This window comes from Dreissena polymorpha, chromosome 9 (assembly GCF_020536995.1).
Source record: "Dreissena polymorpha isolate Duluth1 chromosome 9, UMN_Dpol_1.0, whole genome shotgun sequence".
In the NCBI taxonomy this organism is placed as follows: domain Eukaryota; kingdom Metazoa; phylum Mollusca; class Bivalvia; order Myida; family Dreissenidae; genus Dreissena; species Dreissena polymorpha.
Genome location: NC_068363.1, coordinates 17922815 through 17944078, shown reverse-complemented (window position 1 = coordinate 17944078; position 21264 = coordinate 17922815). Strand labels below are relative to the sequence as shown.

Here is a 21264-nt window from a genome sequence, read left to right as displayed (position 1 = left end):
ATTTATAGATTTTTTTCTATATAAGCTCCGTTCAAAAATATTCCATTTAACACGATATTTACATATTTTTTTCCATTTGTGAATGACTATAGTTGGATGACTCAAACCTCTTGCATAAATTATACAATTCTTTCTCGTGCGGATACGGCAGGTGTGGCGGGTAGTAGGCTTTCTGAAGATAAGCCGAACTGACTTGAAATGTTCAGTAACAAAACTAGCAGTTCGCTACGCGAACAACTTAAAATGAAGAAAACATTGATTTCAGTGGTGTCAAATAGTCTTAGTTCAGATAGCAGGGGGGTGTAGCATTCAATACTTAGTAAGTAAGTAAGTATAAATACCGTAAATACAAAAACAAATTCCTGAAAAAGACTTTCAGTTGTGAAACACCATTTCAATATTTCACGCTTAATTTACTAATAATTGGATAGGTTATGATATCGGAAGAAGATGAGTCAAATCATGTTATCCTGATGGACATGGTGTTTACATAATATGTTACATAACATGCCTTAATGTGGGTGGATTGAAATTATACAAATTAAGATTGGCATACATACATTGTTCACAAAACTATTCAAGTTTTGAGAGAATATGCTGATTTCACGCAATTAATTATCAAATGCTTGATCTTGTATGTTTTCTTTTATTTTTAGCATGACGAGTTATCTTTTGATCATGACACTTTAACCACGTCGTGTTTTTTATTGCAGTACATGGAATACAATTTTTGTTTAAATAATCTTTTTCTGAATAAAAATCACGCAAAACGGTATCAAATATGTTTACAACTATATTTTGATTTTAAGGACTGTCTTTATTATGAATATATTAAATGTTTAAAAGCGACAATAAAACAAAAAAGTCCTTGAATTAAACTACAAATCAAATAGCAATAACAGAGCATATACACAGACAAGGTTGGATTATAATTAACTATCAACGAAAGCTATAGATAGTATATTGCGCTTTCCAATGTCACTTAAACGCATTAAAACCCTAAACACACTGAAATATTATTAATTCTGCGAATTTGGTTAACTTACGAGTTATTTTCCTTCCGGTATTTATCATCTTGGTGACATAATGCTGCGATGTAATTTAACTATATATATGTGAAATCTACGGAATACCGTTATTGACATCGTGGTTACACATTAAAATCCAGAGGGCGACAATTCGATAGTACGATGGCGACAATGCGATAGTGCGATAGTTCGATGGCGACGATGCGACAACACGAAAGTACAATGGCGACAACGCGATAGTACGATGGCGACAATGCGATAGTGCGATAATACGATGACGACAGTGCGACAATACGATGGCGACAGTGCGATAGTACGATGGCCGCGATAATACGAAAGCGACAGTACCAAAACGCGATAGTACGATGGCGACAATGCGATAGTACGATGGCGACAATGCGATAGTACGATGGCGAGAATGTGATAGTACGTGGGCGACAACGCGATAGTACGATGGCGACAATGCGAGAGTTCGATGGCGACAATGCGACAACGCGATAGTACGATGGCGACAACGCGATAGTACGATGGCGACAATGCGATAGTGCGATAATACGATAACGACAGTGCGACAATACGATGGCGACAGTGCGATAGTACGATGGCCGCGATAAAACGATAGCGACAGTACCAGAACGCGATAGTACGATGACGACAATGCGATAGTACGATGGCGACAATGCGACTATCGCATTGTCGCCATCATACTATCGCGTTGTCTTATTGTCGCCATCGTACTATCGAATTGTCGCCATCGTACTATCGCGTTGTCGCATTGTCGCCATCGTACTATCGCATTGTCGCCATCGTGCTATCGCATTGTCGTCCTCTGGATTTTAATGTGTAACCACGATGGCTCTACCCTTATTATCCACCACCAGTCCTTAATTTATCAATTCCGTGGAACGGTCAATGCAAACCAATTGAATAATTAAGTTATCATTTATATAATTTAACAATTTATCAATTCATATTACTAGACTATTGTAAAAGTGCTTTATGTTTTTAACAATTATTGTTCTTCGTTGCAGTTCTTTGATTAATCATTAATTGAAATATCTTTTCATTTCATTCCTCCATGTAATTATCCTGCCTTTTTTGTATCTGTCAGATATGTTGTAATTTTAGACAAATCCTGTCGTATCAACCGCACATCCGGCCCTTCTCCGAAATGGATTTGTGAATTTTTAACTCGCCGCCAGCTGTCGGATCGGTTAACGTGGACCATGAGTGCCGCGAGGGCAGCGATGTCCACTCAGGCTGTCATAGACGAATTTTTTGACTTGTTTGAAGCAGTTTTGGACAATCATGAACTGAAAGACAAACCTGGACAGGTAAAAAAAACTTAAACTTTTTAAAATGTGTTCATGTTAAAGTAGAAATATTCAAATTTTTAGAAGTTAGTATTACGTGTGCATACTTATTGCATGGAAATCGGTTATTTTTATTTAAATAAAATTTAAAGTCGAACATGTTTTTGCAGATATTCAACGTCGACGAAACGGGCTGGACTGGTAAAATAAAGTCTACACAGCGTTTTATCGCTCTTACAGATTCCAGCCATGTGATTAAGAGGAAAACGTCTGTGAATGGTCACATCAATGTTCAAGTGTGCGTCAGCGGCAGTGGTAGATTTCTTCCAACAATGGTAGTGTACAAAGTAAGTCAGAATAGTCATTCCCGCTAGTAATTAATCTATTAATTATACTAAGCTTTTAAATATGAACACACACGTAAGTATACAAATCTCAAAGATAAACATTTATCAAGAGTTAAAATACTATTATGATTGATTCATCGTATGACTTTTTACAACCATTATAATGCTACCGCTCTGGCATGTAAATATACCGGTAAAGTGATTGTTATGAATATTTTTGACAGGGATGTCTCCCCAATACAGAGATCGAGGATTTGCCAGACTCGTGGTTGTTCGCGGCCAATGAGCCTGGTTACGTGAACGGCGACTTATTCCACAAGTGGTTTACCCACATATTCGTCCCGCACTGTGGCAATGCACGACCAGTCTTATTGGTCATGGACAACCACGAAAGCCACGTGACGTTATCTACGATTGAAGAGGTCATAAAAAATGGAATGCCGGACATAAACCCTCCCGGATAAAAACCCTCCCGTCAGTTCTATAGGGACCGGACGAAAACCCTCCCATGAATGAACGGGGACGGACAAAAACCCTCCCATGAAAAAAACGGGGAAGGACAAAAACCCTCCCATGAAAAAACGGGACCGGACAAAAACCCTCCAGTGAAATCTGAGCCACGAATTCAAGTACCAACGATTATTTATGAATTTTTAATCCGAAATCGGTCATTTCCGAATGTCATTTCCGACATTTGTATTTTGTTGTCGGTTATCCGAGATATTTATTTTTAACAAAAACCAACATTGTAGACACTTGAGAATACAAACAAACACAATTGCATTAATCTTACACAGTTCACATACACTCCTAAACGTGAATACGAATGCAGTGCCCAACTGCAGCCAAGAAGTCCAGTGCCGTCTTGTTTCCCGACGCTACCTCCTCACATAGGCGTTGCATCTTCTTCTGGTGAAGAAGGGTCCCCTTCCGGACTCGCTTTGCTAACGGCTCCCCGAGTTCGTACCGGTACACCTCTGCTTCGGCCAAGGCGTTGTCCTACTGCAGACGTGTGATGACGTTCCACAATGACCAGCACCTGTGCATCGGTAGATGCATTGTCATAGATAAGGAATGACTTGTCCCCATCTGGCTGCGTTGTGGTGTACTGCGGCGGCAATGGTTGAGGGATGCCGACAGAACCAGCTGGCTCTACTGGTACCACGCCACGTTTCTTCCTACGGATGGCCCGCTTCAGACTCTCCGTCTTGCCGATAGCTGCTCGGACCTCAACCGGACGAGTGATAAGTGGTGATAATTTCCATTTTGGATGTGTGCCTTTACACAAACAAAAATTTATATGTTGCAAATTCAAAGTATGATATTTTGAGCAAATGTTGTCAGCATTGAGTGATTTTTTCGGATTAATGAAGTTGCAGATTCACAGTTTGCTATTTTGAGAAAATTTTGCGGATTAATGAATGCAACAATGTGTGAATCAATTGCATTTGTCGGTGTTTAATTGCTTTCACGGGAGGGTTTTTGTCCGCAGTTGCAGATTCACAGTTTGCTATTTTGATATATATTATTTTATGCCATTAACTAGTTAATTGTTATGATTAGCTGATTAGTGGGCCTAAATAACCGAATCATTGACATATTTGACAATACAGTATGCTTTATATATTGTCTGCAAAAATGCAATTCAAAACGTTACAGTCAAAGATAAATTAAATAAGTAATTAAGACAAATTAGTTACATGCTAACGAATTGTTAGTTGTTAACAGAATTTTACTTTCATTTTCGCAAAGTTTTCATAAACTTCCCGGAAAGCACGTTTTTTGATTGAATGAGCGTATAACGCGATTAAACGTTGCACTGTACCGTATTGGGTTCAATCTAAATTTAAATTCACTTGTCTATAAATGGACTCATTTTATGTTTTAATTGATGTTGATATTATATCGGATTATCGGATATATATGCACATTAGAAAGCGGTATGTTTACAGTTAATGGATACACATTTTCTTTCAATTTCACGCCCCTGAAAACACAATACACATTACACACAATGGGTAATTTTGTCGGATTAATGAATGCAACACTAAGTGTTAAATTTCTTTTACGGGAGGGTTTTTGTCCGCCTCCGTTTTTTCATGGGCGGATTTTAGTCCTCCCCCGTTTTTTTCATGGGAGTTTTTTTGTCCGCCCATGTTTATTTATGGGAGGGTTTTCGTCCGCCCCCTATGAAAATGACGGGAGGGTTTTTATCCGGGAGGGGTTTTGTCCGTATTCCTAAAAAATGATATTGTTTTGGTTGGATTGCCCGGCAACACCACACACATGCTCCAGCCGTTAGATGTTAAGGTAAATTTACAAAGCTGTAAAATAAAAAGTAAAACAATGATTTTTGTAACGTGGTGTGGTTTTCTTTCTGTACTGTAATTATAAAAATCAGTCAAACAAGCGTTTGGTTGGTTTAGTTCATACCAGTTTTTATTACATGTATTTATTTTAATATCGTTTCTGTTTTACTGATTTTCAGATACTTGGACCTCTCAAATCAAGAGTGGACACCATCTGTTCCATCCTTCCATATGCCAGAAAGGGGTTACTGGTCACCAAGGCGAAGTTTCCTGCGGTGTTGAGGCACGCAATGGACCAGGCATCCCCGGCCTCCGTACACTTCTAAAATAAGCACTGGGGGGCAAATTTCCAGATGCAAAATAAGCACTGGGGGGCTTATATCCTACCTGTCATTTCTACTGGGGGGGGGGGGTATTGTCCAAATGTTCATTTTTTATTGGGGGGGGGGGTTGTCCTGGGGGGGGGGGCTTATGTCTGGATCCCGAATTCGTTTGCTGTGTCGGATCTGTGTCCAGTCAACCGCAGAGCTATCAACACTCACAACTGGTGGCTCCGTCATTCGCCCCGACAAACGTAAATCGTAAGTCAATGCGCACAGGGTTACGTATAAAGCATTGTACATACGTAAGACATTGCATGCGTTGCTGGTGCATTTTAGAACTTGAAGAACAATGTATTGTAGTATATTATTATGAATTGCTTTAACTGGTAAGACGGAGATGGAATCGCTTTGTTGTTTTTGTACCCGTATAAGGTGAATAAATGTTGTTTTTTTTAGAAGCGCCAACATTCGTTGCTGAGACGTGTCCAACATGCGGGAAGAATACAAAAAACCCACTGGTTGAGATGGGCATTGTTCCCGCAAGTTTGGGCAAGACCCTGGCCTCCAGAGCCACCAATGGAGAAGAAAAAGGCATCAACAAAGCGTCTGCAGAAAGGCCGAGTTTTGACTTCAAGCCAGATTGTTGGCGAACTGACAGTACGTGACGTAAAAAATATCGATAAAGCAATTAGTTATTTGTGGATATACCAATGAATACTTGTTTATTTGTTTAACATCCACCCACGATTCTTGTAATGTTTGCATGAACATACCGTATACCTGTGAAACCATTTAGTTTTGACAGCACAAAATTTCGTCATTTTTATAAAAATGACGATTTCGTCAGGACTTAAATTCGCCGATTTCTGATTTTGAATTTTTTAAAAATGCGTCAGTCAATATCCGATTTGTGTGTAATACATATTCGCGATCAATCGCAGTTGCAAAAAATCGTGGTACGAATGCGGGAACACACTTGAGAATCACTGCAGAAGGTGGGGCCTGTTTGTCACATGCCAATTAACTAGTCTTTTGTTACCAAGGGACAGTATGGACCCTCTTAATGTATGCTATTCACACGTTTATTGTTATGATTAGCGAACAAGTGGGATCGAATAACCGTTAACGAGTGTTTGTAACAACGAAGCCAATTGCCAATTAGTCTTATTCTATTAATATAATTGCCAAAAGTAAACTACCGGTATATAAATCAATAATGTCAGTAATTTAAAAATAAATAAATTGATACATATAAAATAGTAATAAGTGTGTAGGACATTAGCCCTCTGGGACATTAGCCCCTAGGACAAAAGCCCCTAGGACATTAGCCCCTTTGGACATTAGCCCCATAGGACATTTGCCTCTTAGGACATTAGCCCCTACCTACTTTTACATTCATTTTTAGGTATTTAATTTCATCTTTTTTTATTTAATGGAATTAATGGGTTATTGTTTTCTAAAACAGCAACAACAACACAATATGTTACTTATGTATCTAATTGTAAGGTAATTTTAGACTTCTGGATGGTGTCAGATAGCATAGTGTTTGCAAAATAAATAGAGTTCAAAGAAAAAAATTGTAAACAAATTGTAAAAAAAACAACACTGAAATGTACGCGTGTGGTACAAGCTATATATTGTTTGTATTTACATATGAAATTAAAGAAATAGAATAAAAATGCTTACTTTAAACACAAAAGTTTTGAACGTTTTACATGTAAAACACCTGGGGGCTAATGTCCTAGCGTGCACTTTTTGAAGGGGCTTTTGTCCTAGGGGCTTTTGTCCTAGGGGCTTTTGTCCTAGGGGCTAATGTCCTAGAGGGCTAATGTCCGTACCCCGTTAAACGCAAACAATCAAACAACAAACAGCAATTATAATATTCTTTATTAATTTGTGATAAATACGCATGTTGATCACACATCGCATCTTTTCATTTGGTTTATTGTCTTTCATCGGCATTCGCTGCGTGATGGCTAATATGCAACATCCCTGAAAAACACAATGCACCTAATGGGTAATAAAGTTATAAACGACTAGCGCTAATTCATTACCATTCTACATAAACGAAGTCAACGCATTCGATACAGCTGTACTGCACTCGCGTTTTAAAGAAGTGTAACGTGTCAGTTAAGTACCTTGTGTAATCTACATCCCTTTGTGTCAAAACCGGATTAATCTTGATTACGAAACAGCAGTGAATGTGTGCATGGATTATGTTGGAATTTAATGCCTCGTGTCTACGGTAAAGTTTTAAAATATTTTTCAACTTAGTGTTTGTTTTTGTTCAAACATAGAGCATGATTGTTCGTTAGGATCTTAAATTCGCCGATCGGTCGACTGACGAAATTTATGGAAATTAATGCCTGACGATTAATAATGGTTTCACAGTATACGATCTGACGATTAATAATGGTTTCACAGTATACGATTGCATTTTTATGTACAATGCTTGTATTGGCATTATTTCAGGAAAAAGAAATTACAGAAACAAGAGAAGAGAGACAGTATTGAGATGAGAAGAAAAGAAGCTGAGGAGAGAAAGCAAAAGTTAGAACAAGAGCGTGTTCAAAAGAGGCAAAAAAAAACGGAAAGACTGGAGAAGAAACGACAGAGAGAAGAGGAGGCTGCAGAACGCAAACGGGCACGAGTGAAGGCCATGGCAGAAGAAGCTGCGGCGGCACATTTTTGCGCCAACTGTGGGGAGAGAGGACTTGTGGACGATGAAGAGAGGAGTGTTGAGTGGTATGAGTGTGACGGGTGTGAATGCTGGTATCATGGTGGGTGTCTGACGCAGTATGGGCTGATAATGGCGGTGACAAGTTTGTGTTATGGGGATGAATGGACGTGTAAGAGGTGTAATCCTTGGTAGTATGAAGAATGCGGTACTGTAAGTATGTACTTGAGATTGCGTGCGCGCGTGAAGGCGAGAGTGCGTGTGTGCGAACGTGTGCGTGAAGTTGTGTGTCTGTGCAGTGCGATAATGTATGTTTTATTGTATAAAATTGAATTAAAAGAAAACATCATATTAAAACAATCTTTGGATAATTGTCATGAATAAATAATCAATATATTTTATTGTTGGAAAGTAATTAAGAAAATGCCAGTTCCCTATTCAGCCGCGAAAAAGGAATTTGATTATAAATAAAAACAAACATGTTGAAATGTACAAGATTGCACTTTTATATCACATACATATAAAACTATGTTATATGTTTTAGGTTTTGTGGATGTGAAGTTAGTATTTGAATTTGAAAACATCGATACAACCAATATACTCGCACTAACAGATGACTACATTGCCAGTCAAATTTAAACCAATAAATTCTAATATTTTCTAATGACTTTTAAGTAATAAGTAAATTGATTGGAATGATGCTTCGCAAATAAAAGTGTGAAGGTTAATGTCATTTTACAACCTCACCGATATATAGCGTGAATGGATACGATTAGTTAATTTGTCGATTTTGTTAAGGGTAAATAATCTACAGTTGCACGATGATGATTTTGTTACTGCTGCTACTGAAGCTGTTTGTGATGATAGCACTTTTTTGTTGCTATTGCTATCGTTAATAAAGGTAGTGAAGATCATGACAACATGAAAACGAAATGATGACGACGACGAAAATGACGACTAAGACGACAATGTCGAAGAAGACGATAACAACGATGATGACGACGATGATGATGATGATGATGATGATGATGATGATGATGATGATGATGGCGATGATGATGATGGTGATGATGATGAGGAGGAGGAGGATTATGTATTGTTCGTCAATACAATACATAGTCACCGTGGGTGTTATTAAATTACAAATTGAATAAGTCATTTAAGAGACTTGCATTCATTATTTAATCTATTCTCGGTCGACCGTGGGTCTGATAAAGGATGCTCGTTATACGCAAAATTGTAAACAGTATTTATGCCAAATACAAGTAAAGTTCATCCCAAGTTTCTTGTTATAATGATTCATTTCTCAAAAGATGGTCTATTTTTATATTGGAAGATTTACAACCGAATGAATATATTTCAGCTAAGAGGCTGCATAAACTCTACATAATTTAACTGGGGAGTCGAGTTTTATTAAAGGCTATCATTTTTTTCCGTTAAAAGGATTTCCATTAAACAGGTTGCAGAAACATTATATCTAAAAGATTGATGTAAAATTACAGGTATAAGGATGTAAACCAATATTTTTTCAGATTGTTATTTTTGAAAACTCGCATAGGCGCATGTAGTTTCTTAAGTATATTCGTTTATTCATACGTGCAAACGAACACATGTTCAGTTGGAAAAATAAAAGCTAATTAAAAAAAAAAAAAAAAATTCATCATATTCGGCATTGGCTGCCCATTAAACGTCGTCTGCAATTTTTTCAAATTATATTCGTTTCTGAAATCTATTGCTATAATTGGTATGTTTCGTGCGCGGTCCTTTTTAATTCGTTGAATAGTTGCTGCGTGAAAAGGGAATGGTAATGCTCGTTTTTAATGATGCTGAGGAGAGTTTTTGTTCGAGGTTATTCTGAAGTTATGGTAATCTTGCTGATCTCTATGGTTGTGTTGAGGATTTTAGCGGTAGTATTGCTGATATCCGCTGTGCTGCTGTAAATGTCGGCGTTTGAGTGGTGCTGGAATTGGTGGCATTAAATTTGGTGGGCGGATGCTGATGACAGTCGTGTTGGTTATAATGACGGTGTAATACTGATGACGGTGATGCTGGTGCGGAAGCCGCTGGTGTTTATGCTGTCGTTAGTTGTGAGGCTCGTGATATCCGTGATTGTAATGTTGATGCCGGTGATGGGGAAGATGATTCTGTGTTGATGAAAATGATATTTCCGGTGAGCTTCTGTTGTGTAGCACACATGTTGAAACGACTGATACTAAATACTTTACAATGGTTTGAGTAAAAGCGTTTACGACATTATCATTAATTATAAGAGATCGGCTGTTCCATATAACAATATTACGTTATGTATCCGGAACGTACGCAATATTACACTAGTGCAGATGAAACTGTCCATAATATCTACATGCGTCATTACTTCTGAATAGCACGTTTGTTAACCGAGATGGCAGTCAAAGTATACGCTTTTCTATAGAAATCTTTAACAAAAGAAAAATACACTTGTCCGTGAATTGAATTCAATTAGTAACTGAATATTCGCATCCATGCCGTTCCATGAAAAGAATTCTGAACAAAGATAACGGTGGGAAGGATTTATTAAACTAACGCAAATATCAAAATTATTTAAACATGTTTAACTGATAAGATCTATTTGGGTGTTTACAAAAAAGGAAAGGCATTTCAATGGTACCGAATGAGCATTATATCATTGATTAATGTGTCAATGTTAAAGGGGCCGTCCAACAGATAAAGCGTCGTATCGACGCGATTCGATATTTTGGGCAACTACGAAGATTGCTTATATAGCTATTATTGCTAATTATAAAAACAAACACTACGTAAAAGTAAATATAATTCAGCCAAATCTGATGCATGGTCTGGATGGTTGGCAGGCGGGCGAGAAAGGACGATGGTGGCTCCGAGTGGAATAAGTGCTGCTCCTTGGTCGGCCTCCTTGACTAATCTACACACAACCGTTTATACATAATCACCATAAGACCTAGAACACAACCACATAACACTCATTTACACATCACCCCCAAACAAACCAGTACACCGAACACACCTATATAACACCCACATACACACAACACTAACCTACAAAACACCCTAAGCAAACCAATACACCGAACACACCTATATAACAAACAAATTCATATTACTCATGCACACAGCATTACACCTAATCATAAAATCATCACCAACAATACAGTAGAGGGCACATTAAGGTCTCATTGGCCAGCGTGCACTGAACTCTCCTAAAAGTAAAAACCTTTGGCAAAACACCCGGACACCCGGGGTAAATCTGACCTACTCTGACTTAAAATAACTTTTATCTCCTGAAAGATCACAGGGGCAGGTCGGACCTCAAAGACCTCGTGAAGAGGCCGGTAGGACCTGTAAATAAACTCTGATTTAAAAAAATATAAAAAATGCTTATATAGCCAAACAGTACGTCCGCACTGAATGTGAGCGTGGATGGTCGAGTGGTGTAGGCGGGAGGCTTTTTACTTCCTGGAGTCAGTGGTTCGAGCCCTGTTGAGGGTTACTTTTTTATTTCCTTTTTTTCGGCGTAGCTGTTTAACGTCACTTTTGACCTTACCTGGCCTTTGTAAGTGTCCAATAAAATTCAAATAAAATTTCCCGCGGCTAGACACGAATTAATACACTTCATTTATTCCATTGGCTGATTTTAGCTTACAACCAGAACATGGGAAACATGACCGCGTCTTTGTAACACTGTTTTACTGCGTGTTCAGCATGAAACAATTTTATCTCTAATCTTAAGGCTTGATAGATAGAGCAGTTTTACACTCAACTCTTGACATCAATACCATTTGTGCGTATACCTTTTATTTTCAGAGGATTGCCAGCACCAGAGCGTTTGTACTTAAAGGCTGTGTTCTCATATTTAGTAATTACTTTCATATTCCTGTCTGTGTACTAGTATATTTAAGTTCATAAAAGTATCGTTTTTCCCTATCCTGATATTCGTTTTTGCCAAACCATTTAAAATTGTTTTTGAAATTGAACATTTAACATGTAAAAGTATAAAGTTTTAAACATGCCGTCGTTGCAGCAGTGAAAGCGTGGCCTCACTTTAATGCATTGCATTCCAACGCGCAAGGTATCAGGGTTAGTTCGCGGCCAGTAAAATAATCGTTATATAATATAGACGCTATCGCGTGAACTAGGTGAACTGGAATTTTCTTTAGACCAGAAATATGTTAAATGAAGATATTCAGAGATATAATTATGGTATGTCAATAATAGATTCTTAATGTGTTTTCAACAATATCATGATAAATATTATTTTTGATTTATTTAACAAGAATTATTCCGCCATATTGACTAATGTATTAAGCATGAGCGCGATGATTCTCGCTACTGTTAATAATCGAATCAAATAGCAATGCCCGACAAACCACTAAAACTAGTTTGTTCGAAGAACGCGCGTATAAATATTTAAAATACGGATACTTCGCGTGTGGCCGGTTGACTCATATGTTCTAATTTCACTTCCAATAATCTTTTGGTTTTCTGGTTTGTATCTATAGGTTTATGACCTGCAATATGTAATAATGTAAAATAAGCCGCGAAAACTCCGCGTAACATCCCGTACTGCGTGTGATGCAGCTAAGAACTGCACAGAAAAAGACATTCGCTATCTTTGATCTTATTCATTGAACTCTTTACCTTACACCAACTCCAACCACAATCAACGCCGTATTTCTTTTATAAAGATATTTCTTGTTTAAATTGTAGTCTTGTTTTCTTTTACTGGAGATTTTTAGTTCAAATGTTTAAATTTATCAATATAAAGCATTTAATGACAAGCTTCAATACATGCCAAAATCTGTTGGACGGACCCTTTAATAGAAAATGATCAAGATGAGCAAGAAAATAATATATTAATGTTTATTTCAGAGTATTTCAGTACAAGTTCAATAAGTTCAATGTCAGTCGTACCAAATGTCGCATAAAACATAATCTTGCGATGTTATAATTTATTATAACAAATAGTTTACCTTCAAGATGTTCAATTTGAGATGGTTGTCTATTATTATGACATTTGCAGGACATTGCATCACATGTATTTGTTGTGCTTGTGATACACTTCTAGGACTTTACTAATCTTAACGGTCATGGTGTGTTCCTCGTGATCACATAACACAAATAAACTTACACATGAGTGAATGTGTTTCATGGTAAATGTGTAGTTGTCATGTTAAATGCAAAAATAACGCACTATGCTCATTTTTTGATCTGATATGTTCGTTCTAGAAGTTATTAAATGCACGCTGGATTTTTCCACATTGTTCAATTAAGATCAAGGTCATATTGTGAATCAAATGTCAGTATACATCATCGCTAAAACAAAATAGATATATGTACATTTGTGTCTGTTCATAAGACGTAAACACGACCGTCGATTTCACGTATTTCACGTTTATACTTTGTTCTTCGATTAGAGTGCATGGGGATTAAAGTCGCTACATAATGTAGAACACGGCCTCATCAATACTTCACAAAAATAAGTTAGCAATGTTCTTCGTGCAATTTAACGACTGAAATTAGAAAAAAGATCGTTTCCAAGTTGGCACCTAAACCAGAAAATACAACCACAAAACAATTAACACACATAACAGTACGCATTCTACTTATCTTTTGATTAATGTTCAGTAGTTTATTTTCACATAAAACTACTGAATTAAATTCCGCGCAAAGTCATCGGCGATCAAAATTGTTGCCCCGCTAATTCATGCGATTGAATAATACGTCTTGAAAATATAAATAAATTCAACTCGCTTCTCCTTCAATTATCATACATGTTTTATGGTTTACCAAATGGTTACTGTCGTATACGTAAGTAAAATGTATTAACACCACCACACAATGTTTTTCATCTACGTATCTAAGGTTTTAATACATAGTTTTTCATTCATTACCTATAACATCATTAAAATAAAATATTTATTACCAAATATGCCAATTAATACTAGCTTAAAATACAACACATACTATGCTCGAAGTACTTGAAGGCTTTAACCGGATTAGTCAAAAGGCAATAATACTAATAATATTTATGATGCTCAGAATAATGAAAATGCAGGAAAAGGATCAAAGCGCTGAAACCGACGTTGTTAGCTATTGCATAATCTTAGACTTAACTCAGTTTTCAAAATTATGTTATAGCTTTTTATATCGCAAGTTTGAAATAAATACTGCCCATTCAAATTTATAAAGAGTGTGTCTTAAAGCACAGGTCGAGATGTGTTGTTTTTCTCAAACCATTAATAAAAAATAATTAAAGCTTCATTGTGGGAAAACAGGGCTTAATGCATATGCATTAATTGTCATCCCAGTAACAGAGACTTTCTTTACACGAAAATCACCATAAAATCAGAAAGTGTCGTCCTTGATTAGCTTGTGCGTATTGCACATGCTAATCAGTGTGCACAAGCTAATCTTATTTGACATGCATTAAGCCCCGTTTTCTCTGAAAGCAGCCAATATGTACATATTTTAATGATAAAGTGACCAATGTCGCCGCACAAGCTGTTAAACACTAGTCTGGCCAATGTCGTCGCATAAGCTGTTAAACACTATTGATTACATACACACACTCGCTATCTGCAGTGTACCAGTGGTGAAGTATAAACAGGAAGATACGGTGGTTATCGTTCCTAGCGTTGTAGAGCAGACGCTCCTAGCGTAGTTAAGAGTAGACCGACTTGAATTTTATTGCAGTAACATTAGCTGTCGGCTGCGCGAACAACTAAAACCACACAAAGAAATCAAACCAACTGCAGAGGAACGTTGAAAAGATTGATTTCCGCCATTTTTCATATTTAAAGGGTCAGTTTCAAATGGAGATAAAAACAATAACTTTATGATTAAGTTGTTGAAACATGCATCATTGTTGACCATATACGTTTGCCTTAACCCATGGAATGTAATAAACATGAATAGTTTAAGTATGAAGAATGAATTGGACAATTGACACAGAAAAATGGACGATTTATATGGTGTTTAATTTGGAGAACTTGGGTCTATTCCAGTCGCCCCATCCGAATAAAACATACACATAAGATGAGTTGTGAACCCAGGATTATTGATGTGAAATTTTATTCCGATCCCAATTCTTCAGCGTGAGAATTTTAAATAAAAACACCAAAAGTGGCAGGAATTACGTACACGACCAGTAAGCTTGGGCATGTTTGTTCGTTATGTACGGCCTTAATTTCACGATGATTCCCGAAAGTAGGTATGAGCACATATGAATACGTGAGTTCGCCCATGAACACATGGTAAGGCTGACTAAATCTCCTATGAACCTATATGTGTTTAAAACAGCAAATAATATCCAACAAACGAATGAATTATCAAACATAGTATGTGCACTGATGTGGCTTTTGTTTTTTGTAATTTCTGTTTGAAAAGTTTATTTAATATGCAAAATGAGAACGCAAGCATTAGAGCGAGTTTCATACATATTATAAGGCTATTATGCTGTTTATATACCATACTCGCTACAACGTTTACAAATGGCAGGTTTGAAATAATTCGTTTTCTTTTCACTCATGATCGCGTTAAACGTTAATTATACACGTTTTCATTCGCAATTTATTTACAGAATCACTACAAATGTCAAATACAATACAGAAAATTCATAGTTGTTTCATTGATCTATAAACATATAATGGATTGAATATAACTGATTTAAAATTAACGTTTTCAAACTATTATTAAATCTTTTTCCCAGAATGTGCTGTGCCATTTATAGCTGAGCTAATTTTACCTTTATCAATGATAATCAGCGAGGTATGCCGATTAGAAAAATCGAGCTATCTCAATTGGACTGGCTCGGTCTTTTACATAGGTCTCCATTGTGAAGAATTTTTTCATGGTATGATAACTTAGACGAGCTTCTTCGCAGCATCGTCAAAAATGACACCATCATATGTGCAACTCAGATAATGTGTTTAAACATGTTTTTACGTTTTATTTTAGATTGGTTTGAAATCAGGATAAATATCTGCTTATCATACAGTGTTTCGTGGAAATCTTGTTCTGTTAAATTTTCGATTAATTATGAGTTATCAATCTCATCTCAGATTAAATCTCTTTAAGGTCGCCGTCGTGAAATGGATATGGTTTCTACCTAGCGACCGGGAGGTCACGGGTTCGATCCCCACCGTTGTAGCGTTCTTTAGATCCCCCCTAAAGACACCAAGTACTGGTTCCAGACCCAGGAAATTGATTCGAGAGCGTTTATATAAGCTTTCGATGCAATCGAGCTAAAATAAATAGGTTTAAACTAAATCTCTTTATGAAACTGCCTCGTTTGGTAGGCGGTCACTAAGTTTGCACCCGGGACCCTCCTGTCTTCTGGTATTGTGTAGATTCTTATGTGTCTCGACTTTCTAATCTTATCGGTGATGACAGGTTTTGTATTTTTATTTATGCTCCAACGGTGGGATTCACAATCTGAGCTGTCTTTATCTGGCGTTTAGGGGAAATTTTGATATTTATCTTTAAAAGGCTTACGTAATAAATATGACACATTCTCCAATACAACAAACAATAAGTGTTTTTTTAATACAGTCGGCCTTGAAATGTATGCTGATACCATTCACGCAAAATTAATTAAGTATTTTTTCCAAAAAGTGCAACCGCGTGTATGAAAACACACAAAGTGAAATGATATGTGTGGTATATTTGTTATTCAATCAACAAAAACGTTCATTATAATATTGTTGAAGGTTTAAAAATAGGGCGGACATTTTAATTCTTCATAGAGAAGCTACATATATTGTATGTTTGCGCATATACATCTGATTCGGAGTCTGTGTATAAAATGCAATAATGCTATGTGTGGGGCACATTTTTGAAATACTATGTGTGGTATGCAAGAATGTTCCCGTCAGTTCTGCATTTAATCTGAACACAGTTATGTAAGAATCTATGATTTTTAGCTCGGCTGTTTTCGGAGAAAACCCGAGGTATTGTAATAGCCAGATCGTCGTCCACCGTCCGGCATCTGCCGTCCGCCGTCTGCCGTCTGCCGTCCACGTCGTGCTAAAACCTTGACATTTATCTCTAAAATCAAAGTGCTTCCACATACAACTTTGAAACTTCATATGTAGATGCACCTTGATGAGTTCTACACGCCACACCCATTTTTGGGTCACTAGGTCAAAGGTCAAGGTCACTGTGATTCTGACAATCTTTCATTTATTCAAAACTGCATCCGCAGCCGAGCGTTGGCACCCGTTATGCGGTGCTCTTGTTTTAATTGTCATTTTGCCAAACTGTCGTTTCAACTCTTCGTTGGTGACTAAATTAATCAGTATGTTCTTTCAGCATCATTAAGACTTAATAGTTAATACATATATGTCAGAGGAATTATATGGTTTTATTCTGGCCGTTTCCTCGCTTATTTAGTAAACAAACCCAGTCAACAAATATTGATTGAATTAAGAAATCTAAACGTTATTGCTTAATTTCCTGATGACCTAAATTTTAGTGTGGACTTGTTAGATAAAATTGCACCCGGGCGTCAGAATATCCGCCTTTTGCGGCGGTAAAGTGATATAAATTGCCGTAGTTATTGGTGTTATATATTAACATGCGCGATACATTGGGGATTGGTAATGTACCACGAAAACGGGCTTATAGGCTCATAAACTGTTATCGGCGTTATTGTGCGTTTATAACAGGAACTAAATCACTGGTCTTCCACAGATATCGTATAAAGTGTCCTTGATATAAATGTGAATCGCAGTCATAAGAGGCGAAGGTTAATGACGCAACAAAGATGATCTATTTCTAGTTAAAAGTGTTTACACCGCTCTTAAAATAACATCTTACACAATCAATGTATAAAGAGCATTATTTTGAATGAAAACACCTTTTCCTATGTTATTATTTATTTGTTTAGTTGATAATAGCAAAATGGGAATTATAATAATTGCTGTATAGTATGATAATTGTAAATCGCGTATTCGCGATCGACAGGTATAAGTTTATGTTGTATTGAGCCATTCGGAGAGCTTTGTGTCTTTTTAAAAGCATTCGTTCACTGAAGATGTTGACCTGAGAAGGCGTGGTTATAGATCAAATAAGGGTTAGGGTCATCATGTATCATGTGACTTAAACTCTCTCTCTCATATCTTCAATTTTCCGCCAAACTTAATAATTATTTATCAACCAATCATATTGCATGTCGTCAGACGTCCAGGCCCTACTATAAACACTTGCCATTTTTTAATCGAACATTTTTATAAAATGTTATTTAGGAATAACGAATGGAAATATTTGCATGAACTTTGACACCATTTTGTGTTTTAAAATAGTTAATCTGTCGAATCATAAATATTATAGACCAGTGTACCGGTATTTACGCGGAAAGGCTAGTCTATAGTTGGGGTGATAGAAAGGTCTTTGGATAAATCACTAACAACGTTTACACAACGATTGTCTTAACAGTTTTTTAGTCGTGAGTATTATGGCGAATTCTTTTTTAACAGTTGTGTAGTAGTAATTGTTCTTGGGGATTCTGCTTTGAACAGTTTTGTAGTCGTGAGTATTATTGCGCATTCTTTTTGAACAGTTCTGCAGAAGAGAGTATTGTTGTGCATTCTGTTTTGGAAAGTTTTGTAGTCGGGAGTATTGTTGCGCCTTTTTTGAACAGTTTTGTAGTCGTGACTAAGCATTGTTGGGCCATTTCTATTTTGAACTCTTCTTATGCTCCCCGAAAATTTTCGGGGAGCATATAGTTGCCAGTTTGTCCTTACTTCCGTCACACTTTTGTGACAGTTTCTCATAGCACCTTCAATACTTTACCGATCTCTTTCATATTTGGCAAGTAGGTACCTTGTATGGACCTCTTCATTTTTATGAGGTTGATTTCACTTGGGTCAAGGTCAAGGTCACCGAGGCTAAAAATAGATTTTTCGTCACACTTTTGTTACAGTTTCTCATAGTACCTTCAATATTTTACCGATCTCTTATATATTTGGCATGTAGATACCTTGCATGGACCCACGGTGCCTGTACCACGTGACTTTTTCGGCTATGTGTGGGACAATCGGCTGTCAACAACCCATCGCTTCAGGTACGTTTCTGATAATTTCTTCATTAATTCATAACCATTAAAAAAACATAGACGAGAGCCCGGTCATTGTCAAAATACACAACTGTGTTAAGAAAAGGGACTTATTCACAGTTTGGTACATTTTTTTCAAATGATTGTGCTGGATTTAAAGATAATGTAAACATTATATGAAACCAGCAAAATAACACGCCTGGCTAAGAAACATGTGTAATATAATGGTTCATTAATTAAATAATCCTCGTTCGAAATTAGTAAAATAATTAAGCGTTTGTAACGCTTTCCTCGATAAAATGAGCTAATTCGAAATTAGTAAAATAATAAAGCGGTGTTAACGTTTTCCTCGATAAAACGTGTAGAACTTACTTTTATAATTTAATTAATTTTATATAATTACATTATATAAGCCTCCGTGGCACAGTGGTAGCAACATATCTTTGGCATCTGTGGCCAAAGGTCCCGTGTTCGAAACCCCATGACGTATTTTTTTCATAATACATGTATTTTTTGTCTTGCTAATATGATCAGTTAAGCCGATTAAAATATTGTTGATCTGTCTGTAAAATATTCAGTACGATAATCTGTGAACAAGTCCCTTTAATAGTGATTGAGTGGATGGTATCAACATAAATTTCAAGGCCGACTGTATAAAAAAAATACTACTTTTTTTTAAATTCTAGAATGTGTCATTCAAAGATAAATATTAACATTTCCCCCAAACGCCGGATAAAGACAGCTCAGAGTGTGAATCAATCAATCAATTTGGAGCAAAGATAAAAATACAATACATGTCATCAACGATAAGGGTAGAAAGTCGAGACACATAAGAATCTACACAACACCAGCAGACAGGAGGGTCTCGGGTGTAAACTTAGTGACCGCCTACGAGGCAGTTTCATATAGGGATTTAATCCAAGATGTGATTCATAACTCATAATTAATCGAAAATTTCACCAAACAAGATTTCCACGAAACACTGTATGTTTAGAAGATATTGATCCTGATTTCAATCCAATCTTAAATAAAAACGTAGAAGCATGTTGAAACACAATATCTGAGTTTCACATAATGAATGTGTCAAAAAAACACATATTACCAGCTATATAGGGCAACGTATGCATTATAGCGAACCCTGTAAGTTTCACATTCCTGGATCCTTGTACATGATCATCCATGTGAGATCAGACAAATTGCGCAGAAGACTCATACTCATACATTCACAATCTGGGTTTATAGCACAAATCACATTACACGGAAAGACACTTAATTATACGCGAAATTTACCAAAATACCGGTAAAATTTAAATTTTGGAAAATTGGGTTCTCCGTTATAACTGAAGCGAGGCTAAAATGGAAATCTATATGTTGACAACTCCGGCATGTGTGCATTAATTCACAAAGATAGCGTGCTAGTATTTATCAAGTCTGTCAAATGGATTGCTCATGTATATTTTTATGACTTCGCAGCATTATGTAAACAAGATGATACATGCCGGAAGGAAAATTACTTGTAAGTTAACCAAATTCGCAGAATTAAGCATATTTCAGTTTTAGTGACTTTGAAAAGCGCAATGAACTATATACAAGTATAGCTTTCGTTGATAGTTAATTATAATCCAACCTTGTTTGGGTCGGTAATACTAATAATAATAACACACTGCATTAAGGTGCAATCTTTTATACGCATCTTACATGTACATGATACACAGCAACCGCTGACTCAGTTTAAAGAAACATGTGGCTACATAGAGAATAATAGGTTGGTGACGTGGATGGAGAATGGTTATCTGGCAAGTCGGAGGAAGTTCGGCTCACCCGATAAGATCCTCCGACGAGCCAGATAACCATTCTCCATCCACATCACCAACCTATTATTCTACTTATCCTGTCACATTTACAACATTCGTTGAAATGTTTCTAAAATATCTTGTTTTCGATATTTTGTGTTTAAATATTTAATATGGGAAAAAAACACTCGAACAAAAAAATTGTGACGTCACGTCATGCAAAACGCTAAGGCTAGCTTCCATCTTGCTAAACAACATTCAAATCGAGTCAATCGTTATTAATTCAATACACAAAGACTAAATTATGCTGTTAAAACAATAATGTTTAAATAAACAGTACTTTGCATTTTTTTTATTTTTTTTTATTGAAATAAAGTATATCTTATTAAAAGGAAATAGAACAGGC

At 36.6% G+C, this 21264-nt stretch overlaps 3 protein-coding genes across 3 annotated transcripts in view; all 3 read left to right on the top strand.

The window, feature by feature from the left end:
- The first annotated feature begins 2246 nt into the window (after nucleotides 1-2246).
- On the top strand, nucleotides 2247-3152 carry LOC127845888 (jerky protein homolog-like). The gene is made up of 3 exons (XM_052377064.1): nucleotides 2247-2362; nucleotides 2512-2688; nucleotides 2913-3152. The coding sequence occupies exons 1-3, from the start codon at nucleotides 2255-2257 to the stop codon at nucleotides 3150-3152; spliced, it is 525 nt and encodes a 174-aa protein (XP_052233024.1). The 5' UTR covers nucleotides 2247-2254.
- Nucleotides 3153-3314: 162 nt separating this feature from the next.
- LOC127844115 (uncharacterized) overlaps nucleotides 3315-21264 on the top strand; it is a 110995-nt gene continuing 93045 nt past the window's right edge. The window contains exon 1 of the mRNA XM_052374122.1: nucleotides 3315-3939. The gene's annotated coding sequence lies outside the window, so the exon portion shown is untranslated. The remainder of the gene's footprint in view (nucleotides 3940-21264) is intronic.
- On the top strand, nucleotides 7490-8289 carry LOC127844133 (uncharacterized). The gene is made up of 2 exons (XM_052374150.1): nucleotides 7490-7565; nucleotides 7793-8289. Exons 1-2 carry the CDS (start codon nucleotides 7522-7524, stop codon nucleotides 8190-8192), a joined length of 444 nt encoding a protein of 147 aa, XP_052230110.1. The 5' UTR covers nucleotides 7490-7521; the 3' UTR covers nucleotides 8193-8289.